Source organism: Pipistrellus hanaki (assembly GCF_964339955.1).
Source record: "Pipistrellus hanaki genome assembly, chromosome: 11".
NCBI lineage: Eukaryota > Metazoa > Chordata > Mammalia > Chiroptera > Vespertilionidae > Pipistrellus > Pipistrellus hanaki.
The window spans coordinates 25,749,443-25,768,952 of record NC_140513.1 but is presented as its reverse complement, the minus strand read 5'-3'; the positions used below and the strand labels follow the sequence as shown (position 1 = coordinate 25,768,952).

The following is a 19,510-nucleotide window of genomic DNA, read 5'->3' as shown; positions in this document are numbered from 1 at the left end:
TATGGTTCCAATTCTATGACATCCTGGAAAAGGTAAATCTATGGAGACAGTAAAGAAAAAGTCAGTGGTTTCCTGAGGTGAGGGTAAAGAAGGGTGGATATGGAAAGCAGATTTTTAAGGCGGTGAAACAACTCTGAATGATACTGTAACAATGGGTTCATGTCATTATAGATTTGTAGGCGGTGAAACAACTCTGAATGATACTGTAACAATGGGTTCATGTCATTATAGATTTGTCCAAACCCACAAAATTTATACTGCCAACCTGAACCCTACCATGGGTTTTCTTAGGCAGAGTTTCATATTTTTAAAAGCTATGAAAATTTTGAGCTGTTCATAAATTTCTTCTCTACTCTAAGTTCTTTTTATTTTTATTTTATTTTATTTTAAATATATATATTTCATCCATCTTCTACAAAGAGGAAGGGAGAGGGACATTGATTAGAGAGAAACATCGGTCAGCTGCCTCCTGCACACCCCTCACTGGGGATGTGCCCGCAATCAAGGCACATGCCCCTGACTGGAATCGAACCCGGGACCCTTCAGTCTGCAGGCCAACACTCTATCCACTGAGCCAAACTGGTTTGGTTCTACTCTAAGTTCTTAGAGAAAATTGCTAAATTGGTTTTTGGAGGCAGGTTTTTATTTGTTTGTTTTGTTATTGTGATTATCTTATTTTTAAAGAACAGTCTGAAAAAAAACAACACAATTTTACTTCAACACAAGCTGTTTTCACACTTAATATTGTATTTCTGACCATCTTTGAAGATTGCATTAACATTTTCATGCCACAAGGGTGCACTAACTGCTACTTTGTTACATATAATAAAATGAATGTTCACCTTTGGTTTATATACTCTGCTCCTTCAAAAATTTCCCAATTTTCATTTTTCATATTTCACCTCTGATCAATAACAAACCTAATGTCATCAAAATAAATATCAGTGGTAATGGTAAAATAACATTTTCCGTAGCCTAGTAAATAAATTAGATTTTTTAAAATCTTATTCCATATCTACTACTCTATATGCTATTGATCCATATACCAGTTTTAATGTCGAATTACCATTAGAACTCACAAAACATATAACATGGAATCACATTATTATATCACACAATATGTAAGTGCCATTTCTCCTTAATATAATAACAAATAAATAATATTAATAGCTATTTATCAAGCATCCATTAAGCAGCATCATTGTGATGAATTCTCTATATCACTATCTCCATTCTTCACAATAACCTACATCACGGGTTTTCACTTCATTTTGTAATTGAGGAATCTGAGGCTCAGAGATGCTAAGCTACTTCTCTAAGGCCACGTAAAAACTAAGTGGTAGAGATTTTAAAAGCTGTTGGGAACACAAGCACCTTCCTCCTCGGCTTCGCTCTGAAAGGAAATGGAGGAGGAAGTAGAGTGAGTGACACAATATCAAGGGACAACTGTCCTGAGTGCTGGCATCTGTGAATAGGTCAGAAGAGGACCTTGCTCTCATATTCTGACAGTCTGCAGGTGCCTGCTGCAGACTCTCCCAGATCACTGCTACCGAAAGTGGTTGATATATCCTGGTGCAAACCTTGGAGGAACCACAGGACAGCATGGAGCAGACACTGAACACAAGGGCAAAGACTCATGGGCCAAGGGCAGAAGGCCCTCGGTGGGAATAAGCCAAATCCAGCCACACCAGCCAGCCCAGCAGGCCCCTCATTGTGAAGGGGCGTGTGGGATGAAGATGGGGACCCTGAGATTAGCTATCAGGTTGGTGAAGTGGATCCCTTCTCTGACTGTTACATAGTACATCATACGAGGAGCGTTTTCTGAACCCACCCTGAAGAGGACATATTTCTTAAGTCCTTCAACTTCCTGAGAGGAGGGTCAGAGCAAGAATTTTCTCAACAGGTTTTTGATGATGCAAACTCACTTTTTGAATGTTCCCTGCATTATATGGAAAAAGGAGCAAAAAAGAATTTCCTCTGGGTGTGAAGAGAGCAGAGCGCCTGAAGAATGGCTCCTCTGTGAATAACACACCAACAGCAACTTGGGCCTATTCTTCACAGGTGGCAGGATACCATGACTTTCCTGTGACATTAAGCCCCAAACATGAAAAAAAAAAAAAAAAGAATTTCCTCAACAGAGTGTTGGAGAGAAATCCCTTGTTGAGCATTCTGAGCACATGATAGGCAAGAAGCCTCCTCCTGGAGAAACACCCAACACTAGGCCTGGTAGATCCTACCCAGTTTGTAGAATTTGCTAGAAATAATCCAAGAAAAAATAGAGAAGGTGATGCTCCAGAAAAATTTGTTTGTCCTCAGAGTGGATGCGCAAGAGAATTGAAGGCGAGAAATTCCCTGAGAAAGCATCTCCACCTCGTTCATGGCGCCCGCAACCACGTGCGGGAAGGTGTTTCCTGAGAGCTCCGAACTGGAGGCGGCCTTCTCGGAGCACTTTTAAAGGGCGTGGAAAACGCTTCTCTCTGGCCTTCAACTTGCATATACGTGTGCACATCCACACCCGGAGAAGCCTTTTGTGTGTTCCTATGAAGGCTGTCACTGGAGCTTTGTCCAGTCACATAACCTGAAATCTCACATCTCAACCCATGCAAGACAAAAATAATCAATAAAAGATGGGGGGAAAAATCTTTAAACAGGGGAAGCATTTTTAACAAAAGAGTAATTGGGGACAAATAAGCCTCATTGATAATTTTCAGGAAAGAATATTTGAATCAATGTTGCAACCCTATAAGGCATATTTTTAAATGTTACTAAGATGCTCCTATTAATTGTGATACCATTCTAAGAACACTGTGTACAAAATGATAGTGTGCTTCCAACAGGAAGGTCAGTAAAAAACTTATTTCCAAAGAATAAAACAGAACAAAACAAAACAAAACAAAAAAAAACCCTAAATGGTAGAACTAGGAATTGAAGCTAGATCCACAGAGTAGTTCCTGGATCCAAGCTCTCTCCAGAACACAATGCTGCTGCAATGAAGAGTGTCATGAGAAAATGCTTTCATCTTACCCATAGTCATCGATCAGGTGAGAGCCAAGCACCACCACGTCCAGCTCGAAGAACTCCGGTTCCGTTTTAATGCCACACATGATTGGGGCAAGTTTAGAATAATCAGCACGGTTGCAAGTAGCAACACAAACCCGCAGCTTCCGATTATTCCCATTCTTCTCCATGACTTGATTTTTTCTTTTTGAAAGGTTCTTAAAATAGAGTTCCTAAAGTTACAAAAATAAAAACGACTTATGATCAGAATGAAAGGTCCTAGATATAAACAGAATTTTACGATTGTAAGTCCTTATCCACCGTTCAGCATGGTGATTTTTAACTTTTTCCCCCACCGTACTTGTGTGTGACACAGCCATTGGTAAATCCAGAGTTATGAAATTCCAGCTGACTAATTATAACTCCACCCCTGTTTCTTACAATTAAGGAAATACACTGGAAAACACCTGGCTGGAGTGATTCAGTTGTTTGAGCATCATCCTGTGCACCATGCACTGAAAGGAAAGATTGCCAGTCAATTTCCGGTCAGGGCACATAGCTGGGTTGGGAGCTCCATCAGATCCCCGTCAGGGAGCATACAGAAGGCAACCAACAATGTTTCTCTTTCTTTACTCTCTCCCTCCTCCCCTTCCTCTAAGCATGTCTTCCGGTGAGGATTAAAAAAAAAAAAGAAAAAATACTGGAATGCAATTTAAAAAGAGTGACATTTATGAGGCAAGCAAATGCTCTGGCCTGTTTGGCTCAGTGGATAGAATGTCAGCCTGGGGACTGAAGGGTCCGGGTTTGATTCCGGTCAAGAGCACATGCCCGGTTTGGGGCTCAATTCCCTGTGGGAGGCATGCAGGAGGCAGCCAATCAGTAATTCTCTCTCATTGTTGATGTTTCTCCTTCTCCCTTACTCTCTGAAATTAATAAAAATATTTTTTAAAAAGGCAAGCAAACCTCAGCTCTTTATTAGTTAAAAATTACTTGCCATACCTCAAAATTAATCCCAACATACCAGACTATTGCAAAACTTTGAGAATTACTGATCTAGTTCAACTCTTTCATTAACGAAAAGGAAAACAGGTTTTGAGAGGGAAATTACTTCCCCAAGATTCAGATCACATCTTATAAGGGACTAGAGGCCCGGTGCACAGCATTCGTGTGACCTCAGCCCAGCCTGTTCCCTCTCGCAGTCTGGGACCCCTTGGGGGATGTCTGACTGCTGGCTTAGGTGCACTCCCAGTGGGGTCCTTAGTGCTGCCACAGAGGCAGGAGAGGCTCCTGCCACCACTGTGCTCACCTATGGGAGCGCAATGACTACCAGGGGGGCAGCTCTTGGGTTGAGTGTCTGCCCCCTGGTGGTCAGTGTGTACCATAGTGACTGGTCATTTCCTGTTCAGTCAATTTGCATATTAGGGTTTTATTATATAGGATGATATCCAACTTCACACCATACACCCCTGGATATACAAAGCACTGTGATTAGTGCTGAGGAATAGAAAGATGAGTAAGACAAAGATTAAAACACAACACTACCTTTAGGGCCTCATTAGCACCTGTAGCCAGTGATTACAAACTTCACAACTCCAAATGCCACCAGAATTTCCTGTCTCACAGACACCTTCAAGTCACTGACACAAACCAAACTCATTTTCTTTCCTAAACTTGTTTCTCCTTCCTTGTTCTCTCACTCAGTTATGAGCCTTCCATTCATCCAAATGCTTTGATATTCTTGTCTCCTCTGTTCGTCACAGTGTGCCTCCTAAGGCCCAATCAATTACACCTCCTGAATATCTTTCAAATCTCTCTCTTCTTCATCCAAACCCCTCATCTTAGGTCTGAACTAGGGTAACAGCTATCAGTTTGCCTGTCTCTAGTTTTGCCCTGCCTCCCAGACTTTCCAAGTGATCGTTCCACAGTTCATAAATCTGATTATCATGCTAACCAGGGTACATCACCTATGGACAAAGCCCAAACTTCTAATCTGGACCTAGCCCATCCCTCCATCCATTTCAAACACCCTCACTCTGGGCTGAAGAGCCTGAAGTTCAGCCAGTGGGCCTCTGTGTCAGTGCTTTTCTAGATGCACGTACCTCTCCTAAAACTTCCTTTCCCTCTTGACTGAACACTTCCTCAGACCTCAAAACAGCCTAAGTGTCACTTCCTCTGGAAAGCTTTCGCATACACCTCATTCCTCCTCACCCCAGCCCTTTAAGTTGCTGCCTGCCTCCGAGCACTGTGGCCCTCCCATACAGATACACACTATCGTTCTACTCCTCTGCCTTCCTGTCTCCCTACCACTCTATACCCTTCATTCAAAAAGTAAAAACTGGAGACAAGGGATAAAATGTCACTACACAGATGGATCTCAATGTTGATCTTTCAGGAAGTGTACCAAGGTTTAGAATTTGCACTTAGGAATCCAGAAAAGCTTGAGTAAAGATGCCAATAAAAAGGAGCTACCTTTTAGATGCCTGGCCAGAGTGGCTCAGTGGTTGAGTGTCGACCTATGAACCAGGAGGTCACAGTTCAATTCCTAGTCAGGGCACATGCCTGGGTTGCAGGCTCAGGAGTGTGCAGGAGGCAGCTGATCAATGATTTTCTCTCATCATTAATGTTTCTATCTCCCTCTCCCTTCCTCTCTGAAACCAATTAAAAGAAAAAAAAATTTTAAGGGAGCTCCCTTCAGATCAGGGTAAACTCTGAAATTCAGTGGAAATCTATCAGTAGCCCTCTGTCGTTGGTATCTCATCTCTTAGGGTGGAACTTCCGTGATCACACAAATTGCCTATTACTGGGCCATTCTGAATTTACAATCTCAGTAAAAGCTAATTCCACCTAATAGAAAGCATTTATAAGATAATGAGCATTCTGTCAAGAATTATACAGTAAGTCCTCACTTAATATTGTCAATAGTTTCTGTGGCTAAATGAAACAAAAGTAATTTTACCATGGGCCAGCAATTTTCAACTCATGGCACACATAAACTACTAAAATTCTTCGATACAACATTAATGTAATTCAAGAAATAAGATTTGCAAGTCTTATCTATTCCCAATATTGCCACTTTGACAAAAAATTGTATAATTTTTATTTACTCAGATATTTCAAGTATTTTTTTTTTAGAGTAAATCTTTATTTTAAAAATATATATATATTTTATTGATTTTTTACAGAGAGGAAGAGAGAGAGATAGAGAGTTAGGAGCATCGATGAGAGAGAGACATTGATCAGCTGCCTCTTGCACACCCCCTACTGGGTATGTGCCTGCAACCAAGGTATATTCCCTTGATGGGAATCGAACCCGGGACCTTTCAGTCTGCAGGCCGACACTCTACTGAGCCAAACTGGTTTCGGCTAGATATTTCAAGTTTTAAAGATTCCTGCAACACAACGGAGGAAAATCACTGGCCTGTGGCATCTCATCAACATTATAAGAAAACAATGCTGCGGTATTAATAAGATCTAAGCACTACCTCATACTCAGAGACAAACATTTTTCTAAAACTGGTTGTCTTAAGTGTTCTTGTACATAATCCTTTTCCACTCGTTACATTTAAGATGAGTACACTGCTGGCGATATTTACTTTGCTGGGTGAAGCAAAGCAAATCATTCACGGTTGGTCAATTTGTATTTATTTTAAAAGAACAGTAAATATATGGCAACACTAAGATGCTTAGTATTTACTAGGTAACCCAAAGGTTATTCTTCCAAAACTGAAAGTAAACTAGCTATATAAATAAACTATGAAAAATACAAAGTTACTTAGGCCAATCCAATAAGGTTTCTACAAGAAATGTCTAGCATATAAAGGGAATAGATAAGACTTGCAAATCTCATTTCTTGAATTACATTAATGCTTGTCTTTACCCAACCCCTAAAAATTAACTTGTTTCAATAGCAGTCTAGGTTATCTAGTTGACTGTCACGGTATCACAATGCTCCTCTTCAAATAAACTTTATTTGAGTAGAGCTACTGGCAATACAAATACGCCAAAGAGAAGCAGTAAAGTGCTTCCTCTAAATGAAAACGTGCAAGTTCTTAACTCAGTAAGATACAAACTGCTAAAATCCACAGTAAGAATCAATCTTCCATGGGTTCTGGGGGGAAAAAAAATTCGTGCCAGCTTTGCTGTCGCACTTCAAACTTTAAAAGGTAAAGGCACAGTGTGTAAGTGCTTAGTTCAATGGTAAAGGCATTAAACGTCATAGATATGTATACACAGAGGGGAAAAACAGGGTTCTGTACTAACGGCTGGTTTCAGGCATCCACTGAGAATCTTGGAACCTGTCCCCCATGGAGAAGGGGGAGACTCCTCTTTCCTCAGTGCAGAGAGGATGAGACTCACAGAAATTAAAACACACACACAACCAAAAAACAGAACAAAACAAAAAAAAAAAAACAACAAAAAAACCCGGGGCTATCTAAAAGTGTTCTGAAATTCAGAACTCTTATTCCTGAGCTATAAATCTGTTTGGCTTCTTCCAGAGCTTGCTTCTACAGTCCGGTTAATCAGTTGTCAATAATCCCCGCCTCTCTCTATCAGAGGAGCAAAGCATGCTTGTTCGCGCTGTAACAGTTGTGCTCAGGACCGGGTGCGCGTCCGTGCGTGCACGGGTGTGTGTGACAAAGCTTAGCACACTTCCAAGGAAGCCCAGACTCAGAATGTGGTCAGGGTTGGGCGCAAACGCCCCAAGTCATCTTTTACCTCAACCTTTACACCCAGGGCAGCGTGCCTATCAAATAGCTCCCCGCCCTCTGACGCCGTTAGCGGGGCATTATCTTCCAGGACAGCCCGTTTTCCCATGGGCAGCACTGCTCCGGGCAGTCGTGCCGGCCTCCCCCTCACCGCCCCGTGCCCAGCCCGCACACACAGCTTCCCGGCGGCTCCCCGCCCGGCGGCTCCCCGCCAGGGGGAGGGGCGATAACGGGACTAAAGAGGAGCCCGGGCGGTAGGCCCGCGGGCGAGGGCGCGAGCCCGGGCCGCTGTGGGCCGGAGAGCGGGGGAAGCGGTGCGAAGCCGCGGGCTGGGGACCGAAGGAGGAGGAGGCCCCAGAAGCCGGGAGGATGCTCTTCCCGCGCCCCGCGTCCCCGGCGGATGGTGGCTCTCACCAGTCGCAGGTCCGCGGCTCCTTCCCGCGCCGCCGCCGCCACGCCTCGAGGCGGAGAGCCAGAGGCAGCGCCCGCCGAAGGCTTCCGCTACGGGGCCCCGCGGGTCGCTGACGCGTCGCTGGACCCCAGCCGGCACCCCCTGTACACCCACCCCGACGCGAGTCGGCGAGCGCGCCCTTACGTCACCTGAGAGCAACCCCGTGATTGGCTGGGCCCTTCTACGCCCCACCTCCTTCGCGAAAGGCTTCTGGGGAGGCGGGGCGGCCTGCCTTCCGTGGTCGTGGCCTTGTGGGAGCCGCCAGCCCCTGTTCTCCCCCCGCCGGCCACCGGTCGTCTGGGCGTCCGAGTCCTCGCTCGGGTAGTTGTTTTGGCCTTCCATGCCCTCAGTCACTTCACAATGCTGTTGTGCAGCGGGTCCGCAACCCTGCCTGCCTGGAGGCTCTGATGACAAATACTAGCCGATGGGCACCGCCACCTCCGCCTGGGCCTCGCCTGCAGCCACATCCCGAGCAGAACAAAGCTGAGGCAGACTCAGTGCTGGCAGAGGCTCACACAGCTTCTGATGATGCATTTGTAATGATCCTGACTCACCACTGACAAGCTTCGAGTTGGTGATAACAAAACAGTTTACAAAACTCCCCTTTTCCAACCATTCAATGATTTACCACAAGTGAAACTAAACAGTCTTAACAAACCAATGAAAGTTCAAACTTTTGCATCTTGATTGTCCTATTAATGTCCAAGCTTCCCGGCAGCTGGCTTGGAGCCACGGAAAGGTCACGTCAGGCACAAAAGGACGAACATTAAGGGATGTTGTGCAAGAAAGTGCCGTTGGCTTTCTTTTTCAAATGTCACTTTGGAATATCACTTTGGAAGAAGGCGTAACTAACGTGGTATCACTGGCTGCATCTGACAGGGCTGGGAGGAGTCGGACTTTTCACTCAATTCCTATTGATAGTATCTTTTGTATTTTTGTAGTCCATGCACAGATCCGAATGAAAGGTAATGAAATTAACTGAAAAGTAACGGTGGCAGAGAAACTCAATTGAAGTGGATGAATATGAGATTGCGTTTGGAAGTGGAATAGATGAAAATTATGGGGTTAGATGTGAGGGATGGCAGAAAAAGAAAACAAGAACGACCCAGGTGTTTGGCATCAGTATTTGAGTGGTTGGTGACATTTACCAAGATGCAAAAAGCCGGGGGTGTGACCAGGTGTGGGGAGTTCACAGCAGTTTTAATTTGGGAGATACCTATGAGATGGCCACAGGAAGCTACCAAACAGGCAATAAGATATACGAATCTGAACACAGATTCACCAGACCATAGATGATGTATAAATTTTCTATTGTTGTAACAAACTTAGTGGCTTGAAACAACACAATTGTTTATCTTATGGTTCTGGGACTTAGGAGTCTGAAATGGGTTTTACGGGGCTAAAATCAAGGTAGCAGTGTAGGCATCACATACACAAAAATTGTAACTATGTGTGGTGATGGAGATGAACTAGACTTATTGTGGTGATCATTTAGCAATATACAGGGTGGGGCAAAAGTAGGTTTATAGTTGTATGTGTGGGAAATAATATAATAAACAATAAATAATGAAGACAGGAATAAACTGTTTCATGTACTCACAACTTTTTTGTAAACCTACTTTTGCCCCAGCCTGTATACATATTGATATATTGAGTTATTATGTTGTACACCAGAAATAGATGTAATGTATGCCAAATATCTCTCTCTCTCTCTCTTTCTCTCTCTCTCGCTCTCTCTCTCTCTCTCTCTTTTTTTTTTTTTTTTTTTTTTTTTTAGAAAAAAGGAATCTGCCGAAACCGGTTTGGCTCAGTGGACAGAGCTTTGGTCTGCGGACTGAAGAATCCCAGGTTGCATTCCAGTCAGGGACATGTACCTTGGTTGCAGGCACATCCCCAGTGGGGGGTGTGCAGGAGGCAGCTGATCAATGTCTCTCTCACATCAATGTTTCTAATTCTCTATCCCTCTCCCTTCCTCTCTGTGAAAAACCAATAAAATATATTAAAAAAGAAAAAAGGAATCAGTAGGTCTGCCTTCTAGGCTTCAGGGGGAGAATCTGTTTCCTTATCTTTTGCAGTTTTTAGGGGCTTGTGGCCCCTCTGACCTGCTTCCCTTGCCACATCTCTGACACCCCTGCTTCCCTTGTTCACACAAAAAAGGACCCTTATGATTACAATGGGTCCACTCAGGTAGTTCAGAATAATCTTCCCTCAAAAATCCTAATTTAATCACATCTGGAAAGTCTCTTCTGCTACATAAGGAAACATATTCACAGGTTCTGAGGATTAGGATGTAGACATCTTTGGGGAGGTATTATTTTAATTATTTTAATACCACAAGTGGTATTAAAAGTTCCCAGGAGATGTTCAAGAGGGGAATATAATTTTTTGAAATGTCTGATTGATTTTAGAGAGAGGAAGAGTGAGGGAGGGAGGGAAACATGGATCTGCTATCTCCTGCATGCCCCCTCAGGGTGGAGCCTGAACCCGGGCCAGAAATGGATCTGGTGACCTCTCTGTTCATGGAACAATGCTCAGTCACTGAGTCACAACAGCCAGGGCTGGGCACATTACTTTTAAAGTTACATGCCGTACCAGCAAATACCCAGAACAGAATGCCACTTTTTTTCTCTTGAAGTTAAGAAAAATTAATTTCAAAAACAGTGTTGATATCCAGATATTTTTTTTTAATCTGGATGTTTATAAAATGAATGTGTTTCCAGGCCCGGAGCAGCAGCTGCCAGGCTGGGAGCGGCCAGGCCCGGAGCAGCCGGGCCCAGAGCAGCCAGGTTGGGTGCGGCCAGGCCCCGAGCAGCAGCAGCCAAGTCCAGAGCAACTAGGTCGGGAGCGGCAGTGACCAGACCCGGAGCAGCTGGTTGTGGAACGAACCAGAGCAACAGAGGCCAGGCCCGGAGCAGCCAGGCCCGGAACAGCTCGCTCCTCGCCTGCCCCTGCCCCACGGCTGCCTCTCAGACATGGCTGGAAACTTTTGGGGGAACTTGAGGGTCTGCCGAATCAAGTGATGAAGGCTTAGATCTGGATGTGTTGAGTTAGTATAGGGCTGGGGTGTTGATCTGTGAGTGCCTTGGGTGGGGCCTGGATGAGGCTGGTTGACCTATTTGGAAATGTCTTTTGTGTGAAGTGTATCATTGGGCATGTGGAGGTATTATTGATATAAGAAAATGCTAAGTAACTGAAAAAAAAAAATGAATGTGTTTAGTTTATAAAAATGTCAATTGTATGTTTAAGCTGTGCATGTTTTTGTAGCCATATCATAAGCACAAAATTTTTTAAAAGTTTCAGATTATAACTAGGAATATAAATACTTTTTAAAAATAGATATATCTTATTGATTTTTTACAGCGAGAAAGGGAGAGGGATAGAGAGTTAGAAACATCGATCAGCTGCCTCCTGCACATTCCCTACTGGGGATGGGCCCGCAACCAAGGTACATGCCCTTGACCAGAATCAAACCTGGGACCCTGCAGACCGACGCTCTATCCACTGGGCTATAAATACTTTTTTTTTTTTTTTTAAATATATTTTATTGATTTTTTTACAAAGAGGAAGGGAGAGAGATAGAGAGCTAGAAACGTCAATGAGAGAGAAACACCGACCAACTGCCTCTTGCACACCCCCTACCGGGGATGTGCCCACAACCAATGTACATGCCCTTGACCGAAATCAAACCTGGGACCTTACAGTCCGCAGACCGACGCTCTACCACTGAGCCAAACCGGTTTTGGCTATAAATACTTTTGATAATAGGTAAACAACCCTGGCCAGGTGGCTCAGTGTGTGGAGCGTCGTCCTTATATCAAAAGGTTGCAGGTTCAATTCCCGGTCAGGGCACATATCCAGGTTTCCAGTTCCATCCTCAGTAGGGGCTTGCAGAGAAGGCAACAATGAATGTTTCTTGTTTACAGCAATGTTTCTCTCTCTCCTCCTTCCTCTCTCTCTAAAAAACAATAAAAACTGCCCTGGCCGGTTTTCTCAGTGGTTAGAGTGTCGGCGGATGAACCAATGGGTCGAAAGTTCAATCCTGGCCCCCCATCAGGGTGGGTGCAGGAGGCAAATGGTGGATCTCTATCTATCTCTATCTCTATCTCTATCTCTATCTCTATCTCTATCTCTATCTCTATCTCCTTCTCCCCTTCCTCCTCTTTTCCTTTCTATTCTCTCTCTAAAGATCAATGAGGAAAGTATCCTCTGGTGAGGCTAAATAAATAGACAGACAGATACTCATAACAAGAAGAGAAGCCTTTTTTTAAATTTGAATTTCAGGGCCATTCATCACTGTTCATATCCCCAATTACTAATCAGTTTATCACATCAGCCAATCAGCTTTTCAGAGCACCTGTGCTGGTGAGCGGTCCCTGTGCTAGCTTTCCCAATCATAGAACAAAAGTACAAATAAATGCAATGGCTGTGTTGGGATTTTTAAATGTATTTTATGGGTTATGCAAGCATTATATTTTAAACCGGTAAATACTGGTATTACCTATCTACCTGCTAAGGAAATGAGGTAAGCCAGAGTGCCCAGTCATCCCTGACTAATAGGAGTTCAGAAAGTTTAATTGGCCCAGCAATTCCAGCAGAACAGGAAAAGTGTTAAAAACGAGTTTGCCTTTAACTTTGGCTCTGTTATAAAATGTTGGGTCAACTAAATTATGTTCTAAAATAACTGCTCATTAAAGAGTTACGTGGGGAGGAAAGGACAAAGAGGGGCGAGGGAGGAGTTATGTAGGAAGTATGCTCTTTCGGATTTCAAAGGATCGGCTGAGATCCGCAGCATTCAGTACCAGCCATAGTCTTTGGGAAAGTTCCTGCTTTCTCACACAGGCCAGGAGCCAGCCAAGGTGCTGGTCCAGTCAGTTAGTATTCGGCGTCCAGCTAACAGTGAGGATGGGGTCCCACATGCCATTCCTTTGGAGTGCTGATGCGGGCTTCTTGATACCTCTGTGAATGCTCAAGACACATCCAACGATACATAACTAATGTCCGTACGTCCAAAGCACGAACAAAAGGCCGCCACCTCTCTCTTCTCATGTCTTTCATTCCCCTCCTCTGGAATGAATCTAATTCAACCTTTCAAATCACTCCTGTTGTTCTTCCCTACCCTGCTTCCTGTCCCTAAATGTGGCCAGTCCCTTAGGATTACACCTCTGCCTCTCGTCCTCTACATGCACCCCATTTGGAATGTCTTTCACTCTCAAGTCTTCCATTTTGATGTCTGTGTAGATACTTCCTTGGTTGCATACTCATTCTAGTTCTGGGTCCATCATTTCCATTGCCTGCTAGACATTTCCTCACCTCAGACTCAATATATAAAATTTAGTTTGGCGTTTTTCCTCTTGACTTCCCCTTTCTCTTAATGGCATCCCTTGCTGCTTTCATTCAAACTCAAAATCATGGAGTCATATTGTAATATTCTCTCCTCCTCCCTCTGTTGGTCTCTCTTTCTCTCTCTAAATTGTAACATTCAATCTCTCAAATTCTTCAAAATGTGTTTTGTGGGAGTGTTTTTAGCCTCTACTCTTCCCTCCCATTTCTAACATCACCACCTTAGTTCATTCAGATCTTCATCTTCTTGTTTCTTTAATTCTGAGAGGTCTATATTTTCAAGATTTTTACATACCTAAACTCAAGATTTATTTTTAATCATTGACACATTTAATGTAGAATTTTTTCTTGTAACTAAGCAAATATGGCATCTCAGACCTAGATTACTATACTTCTTGCTCTTCCAGCCTGCATTCCCTGCTTTTCTAATCTGTCCTGCACACTACTGCCTGATTAATCTACTTAAAAGCCTGCTTACACTAAGTCATTGCTTTGCTTAAGAAAAACTTCTGTGTCTCTCCATTCCCTGCTGGGTAAAGTATACTTAGGGCAGCAGTCGGCAAACTCCTTAGTCAACAGAGCCAAATATCAATAGTACAATGATTGAAATTTCTTTTGAGAGCCAAATTTTTTAAACTTAAACTTCTTCTAATGCCACTTCTTCAAAATAGACTCACCCAGGAAGAGCCACACTCAAGGGGCCAAAGAGCCACATGTAGCTCGCGAATGGCAGTTTGCCGACCACGGGCTTAGAGGGTCAACCTTGGCATTGAAAATCTCCAACAATCATGGCCTAACCTCTTCCTGGCCTTACCTGCATCACTCCCCTCCCCAGGTCCTGCCCTGAACAGGTTGCTGTGCTCCTCTGGTGATGCCATTCCCCACAATCAGAAGGCGACTCCTCCAGCTGCTTACACCCTACTCAGACTTCAAGTCCCATGTCTGTTGTGAAGTTAGCTCTGTTAGGTATACTTGTCTCCCTGATATATCCTTATCCTTGAATCATGACATAGTTAAGAAATACAGTCTCATAAGCATTGAGTCAAATGAGGAGATCACAACTCTTATCAAAGAATCATTTCCATCACCATTCTTTCCCCTCTTGCTAGTCCAGTTCACTTACATTCAACTTCCCCTGTCTCCCCTCCTCCAGCACTGAAGCTAATGATCTTAGTAGCACAACAAGGTTGCTTATCTTTATAGCAAATCAAGTGTAAGAGAGCGTGGTGATTTGAGGAACAAAGAGAAATTTGGTGAAGTTTAAGACAGATGTGTGGAGGCAGAAAGCAGCTGGTCATGCAGCTAAGATGTGGGGTAAGGCCAGGTCAGTGAGGGCCCTGAGTGAAGTCATGTTAAAGAGGTCAGACTTTCTCCTCACTAGATTTGGGGTTTTTTTTTTTTTTTTTTTTTTTAAATCATGAGAGCGTCATGATCAAATTTGCTTCATTAGAATTGTGGAAGGTGAGTTGGGAAGAGGAGGAAGGACAAGAAGAAGGGAGGCCAGTTAGGAATAATATTTCAGGACCTGAATTAAGGTGATGGGCATGGAAATGAAGAGTGAGTGAGAGGACAGAATCAAAAGATGAGAATGTGACCGAAACCGGTTTGGCTCAATGGATAGAGCGTCGGCTTGGGGACTGAAGAGTCCCGGGTTTGATTCCGGTCAAGGGCATGTACCTTGGTTGCGGGCACATCCCCAGTAGGGGGTGTGCAAGAGGCAGCTGATCGATGACTCTTTCATCGATGTTTCTAACTGTCTATCTCTCTCCTTTCCTCTCTGTACAAAAATCAATAATATATATATATATATATATATATATAAAAGATGAGAACGTGAAGAGAGATTGGACAGAACTTGATGGCAGAAGGGATGGTGCTGGAAGAGAATGACTGATGTTTCTACTTCAGAAAACTGGGTGCCTGGCAATGCTCTCAACGGAAAGCAAGGAGAAGCAGGTGCGGATGGCTGGAGGAGCCAGAAGACGAGCTCTGATGGGGACATACTGAATCTGCAGCTCCTAAAGGGCATTTTCACAAGACTGGAGCCCTAGAGAAAGATATGTGAGCAGGCATAATTCCTCCCCCAAACTGTCTATCTATTTGGAAACCCGTTGCTACTTCTAGCCCCAGGCACCCAACTGCATTCCTTGTCCTACCTGTCTCACCAGCTTTTCTGAGGCCCCTGCCCCCCAGCCTGTTACACATTTACTCTTGGCCAGTCCAGGGCTCTTTTTACCATCCTCTACACAAAGCGGTTATCTCAGTGTCAGACAGTTGGCCTCTCGGGCGTGATTAAACTTACTTTTACAGGACGAGAAGTTCTGGGAAAGCCGCACACGTCAGTTTATGGTGCTTTGTGTGTACCACCCGGCGGTGCTTTCCTGGCATGTGCCCTCTCTGCCAGCTCACTTTTTCCAAATGTCCAGTCTTTCCTACGCTCCAGCTTCCCTTCTCTTAACCCCTTCTTTGCACTTCTGGTCACCGTCTCATTCTTGAAACTTCCTTTTTCCTGGATTTCCATGACACCTCCTGATTTTCCATCTACCTCAAATCTCTCTATACTTCCTCAAACATCTCCTTAAAAGTTAATGTTTCCTAGGATTGCCTAGTTAGCCTTTCTTTCCTCTCATTTTAGTGAACATCTAGTGTGGTGCCATCCACTTGCATGGCCTAACACGACCAGTGAAATTTGTTTCTAAATCTGAACCTCTAGCCCTGTCTTCTCCGTCCAAAAGCAAACACCCAACTCCTTTGCGGGCAGCGTCCTGCGGATGTGATCCAATCTGCTCGCTAAAATGAAGGTTTTTTTCTTCTTCTCCATAAACTTGGTTTTTTTCCATTCTAAGTCTCAGTGAATGGTGTTATCATCCTTAGAGGAGGAATTCTGACCTTTCCACCTTTATCTCCCAAATCAGTCTGCCATGAAATCCTATCAACTTTAGATTTTAAATGAGCATTTTCCAAGAAGAGAACAGGGTGTGATTGAAGAGAACAAGAAGGGGGCGAGAATAACCTGAAAAGGGGAGGACTAGCCTGACAGGAAGAAAGTTTTGCAGAGGAATATTGAAAAATGTCGAGTGGCGGGGCACCTCGGAACAGAGCTTACAGGCGATGCACAGTATTCCAGACTTGATGTGGGCATCGAACCACCAGATATCAGCAGGTGGGTGAAATGGTCACTTCAAGGCACATTTTTAAAAAGTCAGCCACTTGAGAAACTGGTTTGGCTCAGTCGGTCTGCGGACTGAAAGGTCCCAGGTTCGATTCCGGTCAAAGGCATGTACCTTGGTTGCGGGCATATCCCCGGTGGGGACTGTGCAAGAGGCAGCTGGTTGATGTTTCTCTCTCATCGACGTTTCTAGTTCTCTATCTCTCTCCCTTCCTCTCTGTAAAAAATCAATAAAATATATTATAAAAAAAAAAAGTCAACCACTTGAAAAATGGAAGTCAGAGCAACTATTACCCTTGTAACTAGAAACAACCATTTTTTTTTAGATTTTATTGAAGACATGACGAGAAAAAAAACACACAAGAAGTTCAACCTAAAGTTCAGACCTTGAATTTAAATGTAAGTTCAAATGCTACTAAAAAATAAAAATAAATCCTCATTGAAGGAGGCAAATTGAAATTAGGCTTAACAGTATACCTAGAAGTAGACTATATTGAAAATAATTGCAAGAATGATATTTGATTGAAAAGTTGCTTATAAGACATTCCTTAACTATAGATCATTTTTAAATAGAATACACACACACACACACACACACACACACACATATAACCACCAAATTGAAATGTGATGATGATTTCCCAAAACATCTGAATTTCCACATTTCAACAAAAATTTGGGTTAAGTAAATGACCTTATAATATAGCACACTATCTGACATACTGATAAGCACGGTAATTTCCATTTTATTTGGAAATTTGGATGCCATATAGCTCAGAGTGAGTCCACTCCCCTCCCTAACGTGGTTAGTTAGTAGCTGAAGGACTGGGAGAAAAAGCACAAACCAGGCAGCTCCACGTACCATGTTTCAAAAGCAAAGGAGCAAATAAAAAGAGTCGCAGCAAACTTTCACTTTTGGAAATAAACGACATTTATGAGGCAGATGGCTCAAAAAGTAAGAGCAGAGCCACTTCCTTGGACGACAGCATGAGGACTGTAAAGGAGAGTTCGGTTTCAGCTCAGCTTAGAAAAGCTGGGAGACCGTGCGTTTCAGCACAGCAGCCCAGAAGCACGCAGGAGCCATAAAGTGACCGGCCCGAGTTAGCAGAGATGATGGATGCGATCGGGTTAGAAGCCAAGCGCTCCTCTTCTCCCTGGCAATGCCCCGCTTTGTTTCCCACGGCGGTTTCCAGGATCAAGTTCCCCCAAACGGCTGAGTTACTCACGTGAGGTCCAGGGAAGCACAGCTCCTGGTAAGAACGCACGCTGATTTCCATCCCGCCGCACACGCCCTGTGCCCAGAGTTGTCTGAGCCGAGGAGCAAGCAGCGCAGCGGATTGTTCGGTTGGTTTAGCTGCCACAGAGCAGTCATTTATAAGAGCTCCGATTCCCCGACTGCATCCTGAGCCCCGCCTCTCTGAAAAGGAAGGGAAAATATGTGGCTCTGAATTCTTCCTGTCTTCCTGGACAGGAGCTTGCTGGGGAGGAGGACATGGAGTGTCTGGGTGGCACGTCCCTGTTTTTGACATTTCTACCTGGTGATTTTATTTCCCATTAGAAAAATTAGTTTCTTCTGAGTTTCATGAAGAGAGAAACAAAAATCTGTATCCAAAGTCTCAATAGTCTTTTCGCGTTGTTTTCACACATGACCCATTTGAAATATTTATTAACATGCCATCTTGAGCCGAAAAGTAAAATAAAGACACAGAAACTAGGGATTCAAGTTTCTTCAATAGTCACAGACCTTGACATATTGCCCGGGTTGCAGGTTTGATCCCCAGTGTGGGTGTGCAGGAGGCAGCTGATCAATGATTCTCTCTCATCATTGATGTTTCTATCTTTCTCTCCCTCCACCTTCCTCTCTGAAATCAATAAAAAGTATGTTTTTTAAAAGTAACCAATTTTTAAGAAGAGAACGCTTTATACTGTAGTTTTTGAGAACTGATAATGGGGCTTTTGGTCAGGATGGCAGATAGATAAACACTGGACTCACCTCCTCTCACCATATCAAAAGTGCAACTAAACTGCAGAACAACCATCATGGAGAACTGCCTACTGCCCAGCTAAACTAAGAAGTCCTATAGCTGAGGATGTATAGAAGAAGCCACGTCAAGACTGGTGGGAGGGGTGGAGACACAGCCGGCTGGTCCCACACCAGCTGTGGCAGTGAAAAATGGGGAAGGCTATCTCAGTGGCATGAAGGTTCCCCCATGAGGAGCAAGGGGTCCCAGCTCCAATACTGGATCCCCAGCCAAGGGTCCCAGTACCTGGAAGAGAAGTCCTTAACTTCTGGCTGTTAACACCAGGGGGGGGAGGGAGGGTGGTGGCTGAGGGAGAAGGAGAGCTGCGGGAGTTCCAGGGGCTCCTCTGGAAGGGCTGGCACACGGACTTCCTGATGGATCCATTTGCTCTGAGCGTCAGTGCTGGGGCAGCAGCTCAAAGGGTGCCAGGGACACACGGAAGGAACTGAATTGCCTGGCTTTAGGGCAAGGGCTGGAGGGGCAGCTTTCTCCCAGACACAGTGCTGACAGAAGCCTCTGTTCCCTCGCTAAGCCCTCCAGCTGCACGCACAGGCCAGAGCCATTCATGATTCTCTATAACCTGGCCAACATCGTTTGATTCTCCCTGGTGATTCCCTGAGACTCTGCTCCACCCAACTTTTGGATCCACCCAAGCCACTTCAAACTGCCTTTCTATACTAATGGCCTGTCTTGGCTCATGCTGTGGACTCTCCTAGAATCTCTCAAGGTTCACAAATCCCAAGCAAGCAGAATCTGGCCTCAGCATGCCCCATATCTCATGCTCAGCAGCCCCAAGCCTGGCACTAGTGGCAGCTCGCCTCAGTTT

General features: G+C 44.2%; 1 protein-coding gene and 1 pseudogene across 4 annotated transcripts in view; one reads left to right on the top strand and one right to left on the bottom strand.

Moving 5' to 3' along the window:
• The window catches only part of GNE (glucosamine (UDP-N-acetyl)-2-epimerase/N-acetylmannosamine kinase), a 47,709-nt gene extending 29,646 nt beyond the window's left edge, over positions 1 to 18,063 (bottom strand). Inside the window, exons 1-2 of one of the 3 annotated variants that reach the window (XM_084898727.1) lie at positions 17,890 to 18,063; positions 3,025 to 3,230 (exon numbers count right to left, since the gene is read on the bottom strand). In XM_084898727.1, the coding sequence (XP_084754853.1) occupies positions 3,025 to 3,230; positions 17,890 to 17,940 (257 nt within the window). In that variant the 5' untranslated portion in view covers positions 17,941 to 18,063. Of the gene's footprint in view, positions 1 to 3,024; positions 3,231 to 8,117; positions 8,715 to 17,889 lie in introns of those variants that run through there. The other 2 variants (XM_084898725.1, XM_084898726.1) reach the window with 2 other exon arrangements.
• On the top strand, positions 267 to 3,014 carry LOC311630053 (zinc finger protein 42 homolog; annotated as a pseudogene). Its single transcript, XR_014797079.1, has 2 exons — positions 267 to 1,983; positions 2,139 to 3,014. The product of XR_014797079.1 is annotated as a zinc finger protein 42 homolog (transcript).
• Positions 18,064 to 19,510: the final 1,447 nt, after the last annotated feature.